At 41.7% G+C, this 18,749-nt stretch overlaps 1 protein-coding gene across 2 annotated transcripts; it reads left to right on the top strand.

Moving 5' to 3' along the window:
• The first annotated feature begins 624 nt into the window (after positions 1-624).
• On the top strand, positions 625-15,425 carry cd164 (CD164 molecule, sialomucin). Of its 2 annotated transcripts, XM_083790984.1 has the most exons (6): positions 625-831; positions 1,568-1,642; positions 10,253-10,324; positions 10,934-11,089; positions 11,338-11,427; positions 12,036-15,425. In XM_083790984.1, exons 1-6 carry the CDS (start codon positions 762-764, stop codon positions 12,209-12,211), a joined length of 639 nt encoding a protein of 212 aa, XP_083647110.1. In that variant the 5' UTR covers positions 625-761; the 3' UTR covers positions 12,212-15,425. The 2 variants fall into 2 exon arrangements, with proteins under 2 accessions (XP_083647110.1, XP_083647111.1); XM_083790985.1 differs by lacking the exon at positions 10,934-11,089.
• Positions 15,426-18,749: the final 3,324 nt, after the last annotated feature.

The following is an 18,749-nucleotide window of genomic DNA, read 5'->3' as shown; positions in this document are numbered from 1 at the left end:
CGAATAGTTTTATTGTCTGTCTCATTTAAGATGAAAAATGTGTTATGTCAAATAAATCCTTGTGTGAATTTGAGAAATGACGTTTGGAGTTTGTTTGATGTATTTATTTTACAAATAAGTTAGAAGAGTGTGTGTGTGTGTGTGTGTGTGTGTGTGTGTGTGTGTGTGTGTGTGTGTGTGTGTGTGTGTGTGTGTGTGTGTGTGTGTGTGTGTGTGTGTGTGTGTGTTGTTTACAAACACCCCCCCCCCCCCCTGACTTTACAGAAAGTCAGTTGAGAAAGCTGACTTTCTGTAAAGTAGCCCTAGAATGCAGGTGTTATTGAACATCATTCTCATTCTAGAGCTAGGATCAAAGTAGCCCTAGATTAGTGAAATGTGATGCTGTGAAAGTGAAATGCATGGAACATCAGCCATTCTAGCTAGGACCAAAGTAATGTGCAAGTGCCAGAAATTAAGGACATTATTATTATTATTATTATTACTACTAAGCTAAGCAGTTATTTCTTCATTGGCCTGCAGTAGCTGGATGTGTTGCCATATGACCATCTATGCATATGACACCCAGTTTCTTTTTTCAGTAAAATGTGCCACGTGACCTGTCAAGTAGGAAGTGGGAAGAAGTAAGCTAGTCAGCAGCGCACGACGAAGAAGCAGAGGTCCAGAGGATCATCTCCTATCTTCCAGTCCCGGCACGATTCGTTTCATAACAGTATACGTTTTTTTTTTAATCGGACGAACATAGCAATAAATAGACTGCCAACATGTACCGCAAAATAGCGTTTGTCACGTTAGTCCTGGCGTTGGTTGGTGCATCGGCAGCAGCAGACACAGGTAAGTTTGAGACGTCTCATAACGCAGGCAGCTCAGAGTCATTGCTGAGCTAGCAGCTAGCTGTGTCCAGCTTTCCCTTGAAAAATGATGTTTATTTAATGTGTCTGCCTGGCCCTCTCCAACACAGCACATTGCGTACTAGATTGTCCATTTCTTAGTTTGAGGGCTGTCAACCAGACTGTCACTGACTAGTGACTGAATTAAAATATATAAATATTATAGCCTATTTTAACTCGCATGCGACTTATTTCCACGTTGACCAGAGGCAGTGAAGTTTACAAGTCTGCTAACGCGCTAGCCTCAGGCCAACCTTTGAAACAAGAAGCTGTTTATTTTGAAAATGATAATGTACATTATGTGTATCTAATATATTATAAGCTGACATAATGCAATAATCAGCACGATAAATTCAAGAGGGACAGTTCTGGTAGGCTAGTTGTCAGATCCAGATGCCATGGTCACTGCATGGTCAGCCACGCACAGACTAGCTTATTATGTAATAATCTATATGGCATGTGCCCGGCAGACAGTCATGCTTTAAAATTACTGTGTTAGCATAAAAGGAAAATGTCTTTCAGTTTCAATATGTATATATAATATATGTTTATTTTACACACATTCTTCTGTGCTCCTCATGGTTGTAATGGGAAAAGCCACCGTTGGCTTAATATCGCTTATCTTTAGTGTTAATAATACTTTTACAAACTTGTGTCTGTTTGACAATTTAATTTTGCAGATATCTGTCCTGGACTGACAACATGTGAACAATGTGGAGGGAATAATGAATGCCTGTGGATTAACTGCACGTCATGTGAGTATCTTCCTAAATCTTTGGCATGTTGTGTCAATTGCCATAGGTTGGTCTTTGTGTTGTCTGGAATTCTCTGCAGAGCTGACCTGATGAGACATGATTCTTGGCTATGGAGAGAATGTATGGAGAGAATGTATGGCATTTGTGCAGTCATTTGATGACATCATCATCCCAATTTTGCAAAAGCAGTTCCCATATCTTGGGAAAGTACTGCCGCAAGGCAGGATGGATGGACGGACAGGTTGTCCGTCGATGCAGTGAAATGCATTGAAAGCTGCAGTGCAGGCGGACCTACCTTCTTGAGGGTTATAATTCTGACTGTTTCCTAGCAAAGACGCACTCATTCTACTGCTGTGACTCATTCTACTCACACACACAAATAGAGACGTGTGTGTTAGACACTGAGCAATATTAGGACATCCATTTTGCCATATTTTTATAATCTACCGATTGTTTTTCAATTTACTTAAAGTCTTCTGCTTATGGTGTTAAAGATGCATGAAAAATACAAAGAGCTATGATAGTAAAGAAGCAACAGCAATTTTTCTTTTCAAGCACTTCCAAGCTGTCTACTAATCGTTCGTTACTAAGCCTTAGTAGGTCACCACCGTTCTATCAGATTGTGAAGGTTGTTGTTTGCATGTTGATCTTATCAGTGTCTGGAATTGAGGTTACAGGACTTCATATGTTTTTATGGGCTACTGAGGATTGGATGTAATTATTTCATTCTGCAGTACTTCCAGGTGTGACAGTAGTGTGTGGGTTATCATGTGCTCGTTCAGAGCCACATGTTTGTTCCGAATGACTATATAATATAATATAATAAATTATGCCTCCAGTCCGCTGGCTGAGCATGATGAAGATGGACATCAGAGGAAACTAGGGGACACGTGACGTGTGTGTGTGACAGGAAGTCTGCTATATCCTCATTCCTCACAGAACAGAAGGTAGGGGGGGGGGGGTAATAGTGCAAGTGAAAGCAAAGCGAGTGGGGAGGATGAGGATGCAAGATATCTTAGTTTTGATCTGGAGGTGTGGAGGAGGTGAGAAAACAGCAGAGAGGCGCTGGGTCTAGTGTGACTCTATATCTGACTACACCCGTCATATCATTTCAGGGTGATCAGTGTCAGGGATGGCAGTGTCAGGTACCGTTGTTTCCGCAATGCCGGTCCGTAATCTTCGTGTGGATCCCTTGCGCGTCAATGCGTCCGTCCGTGTACAGCTAATCTCCGGCACCGTTGGCCCGGTCGATGCCAAACTGCACACACACTCCCTGGATGCCAACGACGAACCTCTGCCCCAAATCTTCCAGAACGGCCTGTTATAGCGCCACCATGAGGCAGATTTTTGCTAAACGATTTCTTTATATTACTTGTACAGATTTACGGAAATCGGTATACACTCTCTATAGTGAGACACTGATTTTCATATTCCATCCTATTCCATCCTGATTGGCTAAGATTATATTGTGGTTGGCTAATTGATATCTAAAGTTTGCACGTGTGACCCGTTTTTAACAAAATGCCTCAAATCATGAAGTCCAATTGAAGGGAAACTTTGCATTGTTCCTACTACGTTGAGCCGGTTGTAGAACAATGAATGCCACCATTTTAACATTGTGTTATTATAACGCCACCAGGAGGTACATTTTTGCAAAAAACAAACAAAGAAACACATGTTTATATCACTCTTACACCTGATCTATTTTCATAAGGCCTGATACTTCATAAGGCCTGATACTTCCTCTACTACCTCACATGAAACACCCATACACATAGGAAGCTGTCCCCAGAATGCCCTGTAGCAAGAGAAACATTCAGAGAGTGAGAGAAAGGTGATCCCACACCCTGTTCGCTTATTGTCTCCCAGTTTGAAATGGGACTGCCTGGATATAATAACAGAAGAGGTGAGGTGGTTAAACAGGACAAGCTGCACGGCACTCCCATGCCTCATCTTTATCTATGAAAGTCCGATAGGATGTCAAAGATGTCACGTGTAAATGATTTGTTTTCCCCCTGGGACAAAGTTATTGTTGCACCTTATGTAAAATCTAAGCAGAAGATAAACTAGTGGGTCATGTCCTGAGTTGTTTTGCAGTCATCTTGATTGTTGATAAAGTGTTTTCGATATAGTCTTTGCTTTTATTGTGGACTAGATAAATTATCAACCATTCTTCCCCCTTGTTAAACTGCCAATGCTGTAAACCGCTTATGAGTCACTGAAGGCTTGGCGTGAACATGGGAGCAGTTTCAAAGAGAACATTATTTGTTTGTGTTCTTCAGTGAGTGTGGTCCTTATTTGGTCTTCTCTTCCGTTAACAGTGGCTCAGAATGGCTTGAGTCAATGCAGTCCCACCAGATCTATTACAACAAGTCACAGGCCACGGGCAGAAACACCAGCACTCAACAGTCAACACACACGCATGCGCACGGACCACGCACACAGAGATGGGCTGGAGCTAATGCTTCTCACAAGCCCAACAACAGATCACCTATTAGATATGAAACAAAGCAGAAAGGTCAGCAGCAGCTGCCTGAGGAAGATGCTCGCTCTCTCTAAAGTACATGGCAGCTGAGTTGCTGCAGTGAGCTAACGCCTAGAGCCTACCACTCTGTCATTACCAGATTTATCTCTGGTTTAGCGATTTTGTGTAAACATGCTTTTGGCGTCCAAAGCACGTTTTCTTTGCAGACCGCATTTAAATGCCTCGCCGCTTTCACATGTGCTCATGCTAGCTTCAGTGCACCTCTAAGTACAGGCTTTGGGTCTGTGACAAAGCCGTTAGAGCCCAAGTAACCTGGAGGCTGTTTGCTCTGTTAAGCCATGCTCTTCAAACTTCCTCTGTCACCTGTAGCTACACTACAGTAGTAGCGTAGCTAGTAGTAGACTTGTGGTGGTGATGTCACCATCATTTTTGGAATGTGTGAGCGGGTTCCAGCTTTCACAGCTGCTTGTGAGATAACAAACAACCCTGTGTCCTGAGTGTCCTCCTGACATCAGGAAGAAAAAAAACTTCCTGGATATGCACATAGATAACAGTGTGTGCTATCACAGAAGTTCCAAGGCTGGGTAGTTGGTCAAAGTGTTTTTTTCTGGAGAGGCACAAGGGAACCCGGCGTCCGATTTAAATTAGAGATTCGCTACAACACATAATATCCTAATGTTAGTTAAATAATAGAATAATTGTTGATAGAATAATTCATTCTTCTCACTACTGCCAAGTGTTCCAGCAGTTTATAAGCAAAGATGGACACTGTGTGGCCATAAAGACCGCCTGCTGATGTCTGGACTAATAATCCTCAAGCATGGCCATTATTGAGTTTGAGAACATTTTTGTTTATGTCATAGAGAATCCTGCTAGTACTTTCATTTACTTACTTAATTATGTCATGGTTTAATTTAAAACTTATTTGATATTGCCATCACAATATCACAAATTATTATCACAATACCAATGGAGGTATATGTTAAAAAGAATAGTGATATTACTCCATATTGTCCAGCCCGGCCCCTAATTCATATCTCATAACACCCATATATACTGTAGAATGAACAGAACAGCTTGAACAGGCAAAGATTCAAATGATCATCAAAACATGTCCAGCTGAACAAGAGTTCTCATGATAATATATAGGATATGGAATCCATTGCAACATGCTTCTGCCATGACTCATAACACTGTTTTGTTTACCTGGCTGGCTCTGGCTAAAGAGTGTCTGCTAAATGTGTAAATAAATTGTAACCTTACCGTGGAGAGACATTGAAACAAAAAGGCTAGGGAAGGTTAATTTAAGGTTAGTTTCATTTCTTTGCTGATGTCATAGCTTATTTCTTGCCCTGGAGCAGTTTTAGTTAATCTTCTGGGGGTTCATGAATGATGCCATATTTGAGGAGGCAGTAATTCAGTAAAACTACATCACAGGTAAATTAATAAAGTCTGTGGCACAAATCGATAGTTCCTTGGCGCAGCTGTACCAAATTATGTTTCTCTGCTGTTTGTCTCATTCTTCATAATTAGTAAGTTACTCCATTCAATAAAGTGACTCATTCTTTTATTTACAGTTTTTCAGACCGGCAAGACTCTGAATGGTCAAAGTCTGTCTAGCATAGTTAATAAGTAATCTGAGAGATCATGTGGTGAAAAAGCTTACACCAAGATGATCAGACCATGACTTAATAGTTTTTGTAGCAGGCTTAGAGCGGGCACAAAATGTGTAGTGTGTACATGTGTTGGTTTACTCATCAGGCAGAAAAATGACAAAGTATGACTTTGTTGAAATTTCCAGTGAATTATTTCCCTTTTTTAGCATGTAGGGATTCTTCACCAGGGTTGTCTGCGTGATTAATGTTGATTAAAGTTTTAATTTAAAATCATGAAACCTGAATCTCTCCTTGGAGATCAATAAAGGCTTATCATATCCTATCTTATGATCTTAGCACAAGTCACTTGCGTTTATAGGATACAGAAAACGACAGTGTATTTCATGTAGTGTATTTCAAACCTGGAGCTGCTCACTTGACATTGAATGGAAATGTTGTGGACAAGCTATGTTTTTTGATTAACGCTGTGTAGATGTAAAGGCACCTCATCTGTACACTGGAGTGAGCGAACGACAGTGTTCAGACGGCGATAACACGTGAAAAATTGTCCTGACTAGTCCTTACTAGCCTGGCTAATAAGCCAGACCGAATCAGCCGGCGGATTACGGTCTGGAGAGGCTCAATTGTACGCCCATTTCCTACACCAGAGAACTGGTGTGGCCAATCGGGACACTATGCAATATGGGCGGGCTTTGGTACAGTGAAGTTCAATGCTTGAGACCTTTGACTGACAGTAGCTCTGACCAATTGCGTCAAAGAGAAAATGTTTGAACCAGCCCCCTGGGAAACAAGATCCATACACAGCATCTCCAGACTCAAATACCACAAAACAGTGTGATTTGAGTCTGGCTTATTAGCCAGGCTAAGTCCTTACCCGTTGTGAGAAATTGCCTCCCAGTTAATTGCCGTTCATTTTAACTTGTATTATATGTTTGTGTGTTTTTTTTGTTGCTGTTTGCAGTAGTTGTAAGCCATATAGCATTGCGTGAGTGGGGAGTCACGCACGCACATGCACACACACACACACACACACACACACACACACGCGCGCGTTGCGATCGGCCACTGTACACGCACACGTGCGTTGTGAAAATAGTTGGAATTGTTTACCTGGGCAGTAGATGGCGGCGCAAAATTGTATAGGCCACTGTTTGTTGTGTTGCGGCAGTAGCTAGAGGAAGTATACCAGTGGGGTAACAGTGAGACCGGTGGCCTGTGATGCAGGTGTCGCTATGGGGCGGAGGTGTGAGGTTGCGCCCATGTAAGTAGATGGGGACAATTTACACTAATAAAGTAATTATTCATTTTTAATGTTAAATGGGAAAAAGGGCTTCGTTAAGACCTCCATATTATGGTCAATGCCTGTTTGAAAAGTGGGAGTGATTGGTGCAGGTAGTAAGGAGCTACGACAGTGTTTCTGACACACATTCAGACATTGAGTTAATTATAGTATACTAGCCCTTACCCGTTCTGAATATAATATGAACAGCAAATGATGTTCAGTGTGGGTAATGTGATAGGGGGGGGGAATTGTTTACAGTTGGTGTTGTGAAGTTGGGTTGGGCACAAAAGTAGGCTAATTAAACGTAAGTTTTATAAGGAAATGCTGTAGTACAATCATAAGTACACCATTGATGTGTGATGTAAATTTGGTGGTGATATTCTGTCTATAAATGGAAGTTATTGAATATTTTCGTTCACATTAACATGCCCCCGTCAGAACTGTCAGAGCTGGCTTTCAGGTGCCTGTGCCACGCAACCCGCGCGTTGGCCGCAATGCTTCCCAAAGAAGAAGTTATGTCGACTGACGCAAGAGTAGCTAGTAGTATCGGGGTCCGAGTTGTTTTCCCTGTGTGGGTCTGTTGCGCAGAAAAATGTGTCCCAGTATTAATCTGTGTCCGTCCCAACATGCATTTCACTGGTGGTGACACGTGATTAGCGGGGAGATGTTTTTTATTTTAACGCAAATTAATTTAATTAAGATGAATGTTACTTTATTGTATGCTGGTATATCATATCTGCTACCTTCAGGGGAGATATCGTTTTCTTCGTGGCATGTTGTTTGTTGTATGTAATATCTGACCATATGTAATGGTCAGATATCACTATCACTGCTACGAATTATTTAAATCACGGGTTGTGAATGATCTCCTCTTAAGATACGATTGATAAAGGGAATGTAATGAAAATAGCCTAAATAAGCAAGCAGAAAACAGTCAGAAACAAAACTCACGTTAGCCTTTTATCTCAAGTCAAATGAAGGAATCAACAGTTATACACACAGAGTTGAATGAATGAGTGAATGATCCGAAACAAATGTCCGTGTCTCGCGCACACACGCGCGAGCTCCCTTATTGTTTTGTATTGTTCCGTGTTTCCAAACAAAGTCTGTTGCCCCCAGAGTTCCTTCCCAACGTAACACTCCCTCCAAAGCAAAGTAAAGGTGATAAAATAAACGTAATCCATCCCCGTAGCGAACGTAATCCAGTGAAGGTATAGGCTACTCCAAACAAAGAGGAAGAAGAAAACCCTCGGATCCTACTAAGGTAGAGTGTTCGCCTCAATCGCCTGTCCGTGCAGCAAAGGACAGCAGCCAGAGCGAGGGGGAGGGGCCTGAGGTGGTGTGGAGCAGATCAGCGAGTTTGGACAATAGGGGGTTGGAAATATCCCGGTCACTGTGAAGGCCGTAGTACTGTAAATATGACATGAATATGAATGCAAAGTAGTGGTTGATCTGTGGACAGGCTAGCTTTTGGTGTTGTGCATGGTGAGATGTGTGCAAACGGTGTGCTTTAGTAGGAGAAGACGGCCAAAGATGCAACACACACACACACACGAGGCGCCAAATTGTATAGGGCACTATTTGTTGTGTTGCGCCGGTAGCTAGAGGAAGCATGCCAGTGGGGTAACCGTGAGAACGGTGGCCTGTGATACAGGTGTCGCTAAGGGGTGGACGTGTGTGAGGAATTCACTAATAAATTCATTATTAATCATTAATCATTAAATATCCGTTAAGACCTCCATATTCATATGGTCAATGCCTGTGTGAAAAGTGGGAGTGATTGGTGCAGGCAATGAGGAGATACAGCGGTATTTCTGACATTCAGACATTGTTAGAATTATAGTATGATGATATACTAGCCCTTACCCGTTGTGAGATATTGCCCCCCTCCCCCGCCCCCCCTTGTGGCCATGGGGGTACTGCGCCCTGGGTGCGTTCGCATTTTTAATTCACTAATAAATTCATTATTACTTTGTTAAATTGATATCATATGATATGAATATGATATGATGATATGATTATTTATTAGAGCTGGGACCCGATTAAAAAAATTAATCTAATTAATCAGAGGCTTTGCGATTAATTAATCTAGATTAATCGCATTTTAATCGCATATCAATATTCAACCCGAGAACAGCGAGAAACCTTTTTTTTTAAATGTTTTTTGGTATCCCAGTGAATCAATGAATAGTGACTACAGGATACCACTCATTTTCAACATTTTACTGTCATTAATATACCTGTTGTGGAAATAATAATAAAAAGTCACCCCATTCTGTGTTGCCTAGAACTGGAGGTCTGAAAAAGATTTAGTAACAGTAACAAGTACATCTCAGTGACATCACAAAGCTGTACTTACTTCATATTGTTACTGTTTTTTGTCAGACCTCCAGTTATAGGCAACACAAAATGGGGTGACTTTTTATTGTTTTCAGTACTATAGAAAAGCGCCCAGTGAGAAACGTTCCGCGGTGAAAAAAAAGGTGCGATTAATTTATCTGTAGTTAATCGCGATTAATTTTTCTGTAGTTAATTAATCTAAATTAATCGCAATTAGTCCCGGCCCTATTATTTATAGTATGATGATATGATATGGAGTGTCAGACATTGTGTTGAGAGGTAGCCTGAACCAGTCAAATAACAAATAAATAGTAGCGTTTATATTTCAACCAATAAGTGTTTGGGGCTGTGAAATCTTGCTCAAATTAAGACTCTGTGAGCAAATGTAGGAGGGGTTGTCGCTCGCGGTACGCCAGGACAGAGATCTTCTCGCTCGCATCACTGGCAGTGCTGATGAGGTGTAAATGTTAGCAGAGCATGCTTGTTACCAGAAGGTTACCTGTTTGATTCACAGGACCAGTGGGAAAAATCTTGAGTGGGGTAGTGAATGGCCATTGGCTACCACTTACTACTAACCCTGACTGCTCCAGTGGAGCTGTTCAGTGGCCAACAGACTGTGTAGCTCCCAGGTTTGAGTGTGTGTGTGTGTGTGTGTGTGTCTGTGTCTGTGTCTGTGTCTGTGTCTGTGTCTGTGTGCATGGCATTGCTGAAAGTGAGTCTTAAAAAAGCATGGTGACACAAGGCATACAAGCATTACAAGGAAAGAGGAAGGTGGTCTATCTATTGTAAATATTCCAGCATTTAATGACCTCATTCAAGATTATAGGACATGATATCATACAAGAGTGTAGTTTTTATTGGTCTCATACACCTTTTCCCCCCTACAGTAAATGCATCCTCCTGTGTCAATTCGACTCTGGTGGCGGACAACGGCACGTGCACCAACATTAGCTGCACAGGTAAGAATGAAAACAGCGTGATGGCCTCTGTAAAGGGATATTAAAATATGGAAGCAGAGCTTTATTATTATTAATGTTAAAATATTATTATTAATTCCTCCTATACATGCTCAGTGTGAGTGCTATTCAGGTCTAAAGGAAATAGTTCTAAGGCATGGATTTTGTATACAAAAGGCCACGTTTTGTAACGAGGAAATTGACACAGTACACAAATGATTTTGGAAGCAAAAAGCTTCTGTTTTTACATCTTCGGCCGACAGTGCAACAGGAAAAAGGTGTCCCTTGTTGTGTTCTATTGTGTAATCTCATGGGTCTCCGTAGAGTTGGTTGGTCCTTTCCTCTTCTGCCTTCCTCCCCTGTCTGTAGCTAGCCTCTGTTGCTTAATTGCTTTATTTTTTGCTTTGTCTTTCTGTATCCACTTGGGTGTCCGAGAGGTTTTGTGCAGGTGCAGATCTGAACCCTCGCTCGCCCAACAGGACGTAAGCGTGTGTGACCTTTTGCATTAACACGGTTGTCTTGGTGTTTCTTCCCTACCCCCCCCCCCCCCCTCCCAACCAACCCCCCTGTACCTTCCTACCCATCCTGTCCTGTTGTTGGTTTCCCCTTTAGCTAATGAACAAGTAACCACAGACCCTCCTATCCTTACCACGGCTCCACCCCCCCCTCCCACAACCCCTCCTCCTGTGGCCCCTACTACGGCCCCTCTCCCCCCCACCACCGCCGCCGGCACCACCCCTGGCACCACCCACGAGCCCACCACAGCAGGTAACTCGCCGCCAAATGCCCCCGCTACGCCTCCCTGTCTAAGTCTGTTATGCACTATATAAAGAGACTGGGAGGGAGGGGGGGGGGGGGGGGGGTACAAACGGGCTTTTGAATCATTTAATTTTAGAATTCCTAATGGAGTGTAACAACTGCATCTTGTCCACATTTTTGTGAGTGCACAACTAAGTATAACTCAGTTTTTAATGGTTGAGCAGTGCACTGGCTAACCACTGTGTTCCCTGCTGCAGCCAACGGCACGGACCCCACCTCCATCCCTGTTCCAACCAACACTACCACTCAAGAACCTGGCGGTTCCACAGCCGCAGCCACAACCTCCAGTAAGTCAACTCAACTCCACCCCAGGCACCAAGCGGGGGCCTTGCATAATAGATGTAAGGTCCTGTGTTCTGGTTAATTTTGGGACTTTGATACCAAATCCTGGAGAAATCCAGAAGTCCTGCAGAATCCAGAAGGCAGCCCTGGATAACACTAGGGCCAGCAGAGATTTCCTTCACCACTTCCAGTTCGTGCGTGTGTCTCCTAGCCACTGAGGATCATTCAGACGGTGGCGACAAGCGCCAATTAGTGGTTAAAACACTGAAAACACAAAATATCAGCTTTGGCACCCAGGACTTTGCAAAAAAATACAGAATGTCTCGTCTTTGGCACCCAAAGAGTTTTAATTTTGGCTTTTGTGATGGTACAGTGGCAGTGCACATTAGTCATCTGTGACTTGCCTTGCTATATTTGTCTTTCTGGAAATAAGCTATTATCTATCACATTTATTGTGTTATCCTTGACATGTTCAAATAATTTGTATTTGTTGCAGTGTGTTCTCTATAACCATATACCGGTATATCTTTATGTAAAATAAATCGAGTAAAAAAAAAGTGACACAGGCCTTGTTCAGATTCGAGCTGACCCTTCCCGTTGCTCCAATCCACAGATGGAACCAGCACTGCCACCACACCAGTGGCACCATCTCCTGGCCCGCACAAGGACTCGACATTTGACGCGGCAAGCTTCATCGGCGGAATCGTGCTGGTCCTGGGCCTGCAAGCGGTGATCTTCTTCCTCTATAAGTTCTGCAAGTCCAAGGACCGCAACTACCACACTCTCTGAATTGGCAGTTTGGTTTAATTCTAAGCTTTTGGATCCACGGCACTTGCCCACGCCCCCCATTTGTGTGCCAACTAGACCCTCCTGATCAGACCCCCAGGGTCCCCACACCGTGCACACACTGACCACCTCAAACAGTGTTTCCAAGCAGACCAGTCTATGTTGCTGTTGCCCTCATTGATTAAGTGTATGGTAGAGCTGCGGCTATGCCAACTATGCCCCCATTACTAGCATAATGGGGGCATTATATGCTGTTTGCGATCTTGTGCAGAACTGTTTCTGTGCTTACTTGTGGAAATTCACCTTATGGCTTTTAATGTTCCCAATGCCACTTACAGAAATGATTCATTTAAACTTTACAGTATGAGAAGGAGCGTATACCTATTTTGTCATGCTTTGGAAACGCTGTCTTGAGTTCCAAACCAATCTTGAAAATGTGGGAACTTTAGGGTTGCGATATAGCTTTCATTCTCTTTTTGAGTCATGTCCTATTAATTTAATTACTAAATACTACATTTAGTGAAATGAAATCTCAGAAGGGAATAAAAGTGATAGATGCATCTAAAAATTAAAGGTCCACATGGAGGACTTTGGCAGTAATTCTGTGTAGTTTACTTTTATCGACTTGTCTGGGGTACACAGATTGCCAATAGTGAAACTCAGTGCAATAAACATGTATCAATTTCATCCCCATGCCAATAACTCCCAATTATCATTTTCTCATCTTCACAGACTCCCAAGATTTTAGTAACCATGCACATTAACCGCCCCCCACCCCTCTTCGGGCCGCTCTCTGACAAACATACCAAATGGGCAGAGGCCTGAGGGGTCAAGATGACAGATTGTAGTATATACGTGAAATAGAAATAATTCCTTACTTTACATAGTGTAAATAAAATGGAGTCTAAGGAGATAAGGAACATGGTATTGCACCTTCTTGACGTGGACAATGATAGCAGTGAAGTGCCTTTAATGTTAAATGTCTAATATGACTTAACGAGTAGGGGATGTGGAAGTATTTTCCTCCTGGCTGAGGCCTGAGTGTAGTTATTAATGTGTGTTAGTAGACTCATTGAAGAAGCGGTATCGCTGTGCTGATATTGATAAGCAGAGAGAACCCTGAGTATCGCAGCTGGACTGAATTTCTTTTAGTACAGTGGTCACTGAATGGAGATGTGTTATTGCTTATTGACATCTGCTTTCCCCGAGGGCAGATGTTTTTCTTTTCTCTCAATGCATGAAACGTTTGGTCTAGTTCTATCTATGGTTCTCTAGTTTAAATACATATAAGAGGGAAGGTTGTGGTGTTAAGTAGGTTCATTTGAAACACCTGATGAATATTGGAGAGATCAGATTCAGTGAAAAAGTCCTTTGAAGTACATTGTAGTGTTTGTTGTGTTTGCCTCATGTGAGCTGTGCAGTGGAGATGAGAATTGGTGATTGAAATGCAGAGAAAAAACAACTTGATAGCCACATTAGCTTGTGTGGCAAGTTCTCTAATTAGCTTGCTGCTAATTGTGTTTTTTGTTTTGTTTTTGTGTTTGTCCCCCTTGTATATAGAACTATCCTATCTTTCATTTACCTTCTAGGTTTCAACTTGAGGCAAAATGAAGGAGTTCCTGTTTTTCAGTAGTTTTGCTTGCAGCAGTTTGGTGATGTTGAGAATTCTGTTGAATTGTCCGTTTTTCTTTATCGTTTTGAATTATTGCATGCCAGATGCTTGGAGTTTTGATTTTTTCCCCCTCCATAACATTTACTTTCTGGATTTAGACATGTGACAAACCACTCAATTTTATTTTAACCAGTATGCTAGCCTAAAGAATGCCTTGAAACAGTGTGCATTAAAGCCAAAGTTGTCAGTTTTGGCATGGAAAATGGAGCATTGCACTGACAAAGCTTTGGTTTGTACTTTTTTTGTCCTTCCCCTTCCTATTTTGCCTTTTGTGATTCAGCCAAAATGCTTGTTATTTGAAGTCGAATATTCATATTTAGCAGATAATGATCATCTAATTGTTTTATATATGACCACAGACGGTATGTAATTTATATGTGCACATTTTGGCCCCTATGTCCTTGGATTTAGTGTTTGCTCTTGAATGCCATTCTCACGCCTTTTTTAAGACTAACATACAGTCACCTGGAGGACAGGTATTAGGCTACAGCCCAAAGACCCAACTATGGCGAGTGGTATATACAGGCTACAGAGTCCAGTGTCTATGTGCATGACTGACCTCTGATTCACCCAGAGAAATAATTCAGTTTGACCAAACTGCTGAAGTGGCGAGCTGTTCATCAGTTGGTCACTATCCTGTTTGAGGACTGCTCTGCTTTGGCCATGGTAGCTGCATTCCTGCAGAACTCAGCATCATGTGTTGGAATAGCGGCATCTCAAAACACCACTGGTATCCATAGATACGGATAGATGGCCATTGTTTCTCTCTGTTCTCAGAGTTTATTCTTCATGTTCCTCATCACACCTCTTTAGGAAAAGTGCCTTATTCAGTTAAACATCCATAATTATCTACAGTATGGTTCACCTTCAGTCCAGTTATTTCTCATGTATAAGATATCACAAGTCACCACTTTCTGTTTCCTCTAAAGATTACCATCTTTCCATCTTTTTGCGTTAACAAACCACAGATGAAGGATATAGCTAGAACCACAGTCACTGCAACATTTCCTCAGTCTCATGAAGACTATCTTGGGTTATCATTTCCTGTACTATGTATGTAGCCATCAAGTTTATTTCAAAGTGGAATTCTACATTTTCCATCCAGTTTTGTCTGCTTTGTTTGTTGTTTTTTTTGTATTGCCAGTTGTTACATCAGCTTCTCATCTTACACTTACAGTATGGAATTCCAAGAAAGTTTTTTATTCCCATTCTTTGCCTTGTTGTGTTACTACAGGCACACATTGCCATAACCTTTGGCTGCTGACTGAATTTGTGGCCATGAGTCTTGTCGTTATGTTTTCTTAGCTTTGCTCTGATCACACACACAGTCACACACACACACACACACACACACACACACACACACACACACACACACACACAGTAATTGTAATATGCAGACAATTGCAGAAGCCACAATGCCTGCAATATGTTTTATGCTTGTTTTATGCCTCCCCCCTCTGGAATCTTGTTTCTGCTTCATTTTTTTCTAGTGTTGCCTTTAGTTTGACAATGTTGAATCAATAAAGTTTGAATATTGTTAAATGAGTCATCTCAATATATCCTTATAAGTTTACTGGAAGCGTGTTATTTACATGAGAAATCACAACTGGGGCAATAAATGCACCTGTTTTAATCTCCATGGTTACAGCTGAACAAGTTCCCAGACAACACAAGATATCAGGTTCCATTCCTGTTTGTGTTGCACTGTAGATGCCAGGTCAACAGGCTCCTTTGCTGACAATTTGCATCTAAATCACATGCATGTGGGTGCATTCTGGATTAAGAGCGTCTGCTAAATGCCTAAATTGTATATATCCACATAAGGCTGCATCAATCCACTTTGCCTCTACAATAGGTATGAACTTATATATATATTATGTACTAATGCTGTTTCATTCTTTGTGGAAAATAAGCCACATGAAGTGTTTCTTTAAATCAGTGATTCTGTATGAGCGTTGCTTCCTCATCAGTGATGAGTGTAAACATGAACATAGTAACCCATATACCTGTAGTAATAGTAACCTACAGTATTATCCTACTCTAGTCTGTACTATGTTTAATGCATCTCTTTTTGGTGAGAATTTTGGCATTGATGTTTACACTGACGGGCAAGTATTTTTGATATTGTTCCAATTTAGTTATACACAGCTTTGCTGAGCTTTAGTTCAAAACTTCTTATTCTTACATAGATTGGTGAAACAAATCACTTTCTCAGTTGCAGAAAAAACATCACTGAAGGGCATTTGTATTTGTATTTCTGATATTGTTCCAATTTAGTAATACAAGGTTTTGCTGTGCTTTTTATCAAAACTTCATCGTCTTACTCTTACATAAACCAATACAAACCAATAACTTTCTCAGTTGCAGAAAGTGGTCATTTTAAGATTTAAAATAAGCCATTCTGTTAGTGTTCTGCTGTTGTTGCTATCAATATGTCTGATTTACTTGGCTCTCTGTCATTTCCTTTTTCTTCTACCACTCAACAGGATGCTAAAGTGGAAACCGGTCATGGCACCATGCAAACATCCAGGACCCTGATTTATTTTAATGTCCTCATATGGCAATAAAGCCATAATTGACCAAAGAGCATCAAAATTAGTTGAACTTAATTTGGTATGTGGCCACCAACCTTTCTTTATTGTCTTGTGCGCACTTTATTGTCTTGTGCATGGCTCAATACAGAAGAATGTCCCCACTAAGTGGTTCTCTAACAGGATTCATGCTAAGTTCCTAAGGTCACTGCTTATGTAGCAAAACGCTGGTCCAGACTAGGAAGTGTGTGTGCGCGCACGTGCGTGCGCATACATATACACATTCACCTCAAGTATGACGCTGTGGGCCGTAGATTATGTACAACTACATTCTTGAATGAGGTGTGTGTTGACTATTATTTCTTTCAGTTCAGTGGCATTGAGTTCACAACGGGCACTGTTTCCCAGAAACAGAAAAGGGGAATTTCAGAAAAGGCCTTTTTAGACGACCACAAAGTCTCCCTCTGGCCTTCCATCTTTCTATTAAAAACAATCTACCACTCGCTTCTTCTTGACAGTTATAGTTGATGGACTGCATCGTTGTTCTATTTATAGTCAATAACATGCCTTATGTGCCCTCAACTAAATATTGCACTGCCTGACTAATAATCTACATTACCTTTCAAAGAAATCAAGGGTAACAGTACAATCATCACATAACTGAAACTTCCTTAAGGCATTGAACCTCTACCATGAAATGTTCTATGAGCAGGGCCTGGCTGTAAACAAGTTCTTGAGCTTAGTCCAGTTACCCTGGGTACCTTTCCTTTCCTAGAAATAAGCAATCCTGAAATACAATACATTCATATCATATGCTTAATTTCAAAGATCTCTATTTTAAATTATTCTCCGTGGAAACTGACAGCAACACAAAGAGGCTGAAAGCACTTTGAATATCACACTGGGATGACCAGGACACACCATTTGACGGGAGCCACAGTGACATGCCTGGCATATACTCTGCCCTCCATATGGGCTTCTCCCTGAACACCACAGCTGTTCACTGTCAGAGACTCAGAGAGCTGGAGACAAAATTGGAAATCAGACGGGGTTGTTTTCACTGTTGTTGGGAATGGAGTGGTTTACTTTATGACAGAAGAGGTGTGTGTGCGGTGGGCTAGGGGGTTTGAAGGTGAAGCGCATGTAGTGCGTGTGTGTGTGTGTGTGTGTGGTGGGGGGGTACTTGACTTGCCAAAGCTAACCTGATTGCTGCGTCCAGCCATGCTCTGTAATCTAATATAGGGAGACAACAAGGCAATTGATTCAGTCTCACATACACTACCTTAGTTCATTCACCTTGTGTGTCAAAACCATGCAGTGAGTGGTGAGTCACAGTGAAAATACCAGAGCCAAGCAATGTTTGCCAGATAGTAAAGTGATATACAGTGCATGTCCAGAGTAATAATGACACTCAGCTCGTGTTTTCTCCCATGATGCAGAATGTTGTGTGGTGCAAGTCGATACTAATGCAGTCCCATTTTGGTTCAACGTGATTTTACCACACACAGCTGTAGAGCTCTTAACTGGACAGGTTATTTTAAGTCATGTGTCACAAGGGACAAGGGCTACTTCTGTATTTGTATTGAAGTGTGACATGACATGAGACAAAACATGCAAGTAAAATGTACAGTCATCTAAACTTGAGACCTGTGGCCTGAATCACATTTTCTCATCTGTTTTGACTAGTCTGCACAGGCTGCACTGATAAACTGTCATGCAGAAAGCAGGCCCAGAAAAATATATGAACTAATGTGTTCTAACACTAATGTGTTCACTGTTCATCACCAACCCCCCGCCCCCCATCTCTCATCTGAGTCATCTCTCATCTCTCTCACAGTGTAGTTGGGTCTACTCTAACTGCCCTGTTCCTTATTTTGTGTTTTTTCTCGTCCCCCTAGTGGAGAAAAAAAAGAGAAACTTCTGTTAACTCAGATTAGGACTTCCCCAGGCCCAGACTCTTCAACAAAGATCACATTCTTTGTTCTGTGCTTATACATAAACAAATGTGTAAGCCAAGGTACATGACACTAACGTCTTCAAGTCCTTAACCCAGAAACCTACCCCTAAACATCACAAACATATTAAATATATGCCTAACCTCACAGAATAATAAAACCACGCCCACCTGGACGAAAACTCTGCGAAAAAGGCAGTCCCTACTAGCTCATGCTCCGGAAGTGGTCATCATGAAGAAGAATGTACTTGTGTAAATGGCGCTGCAGTTTGAAATTAGGCTAATGTGTTAGCGATATAGCGTCCGATCTTTAGTTCCTTTCCCCTGCAACATAACAATCATAAACACTCGAATTCAGGTAACGACGGTCGGATGCAATAA

Source organism: Protomyctophum parallelum (genome assembly GCF_964188405.1).
Source record: "Protomyctophum parallelum genome assembly, chromosome: 19".
NCBI lineage: Eukaryota > Metazoa > Chordata > Actinopteri > Myctophiformes > Myctophidae > Protomyctophum > Protomyctophum parallelum.
The sequence above is the reverse complement of the archived record's forward strand: the minus strand, read 5'-3'. Positions and strand labels throughout refer to the sequence as shown.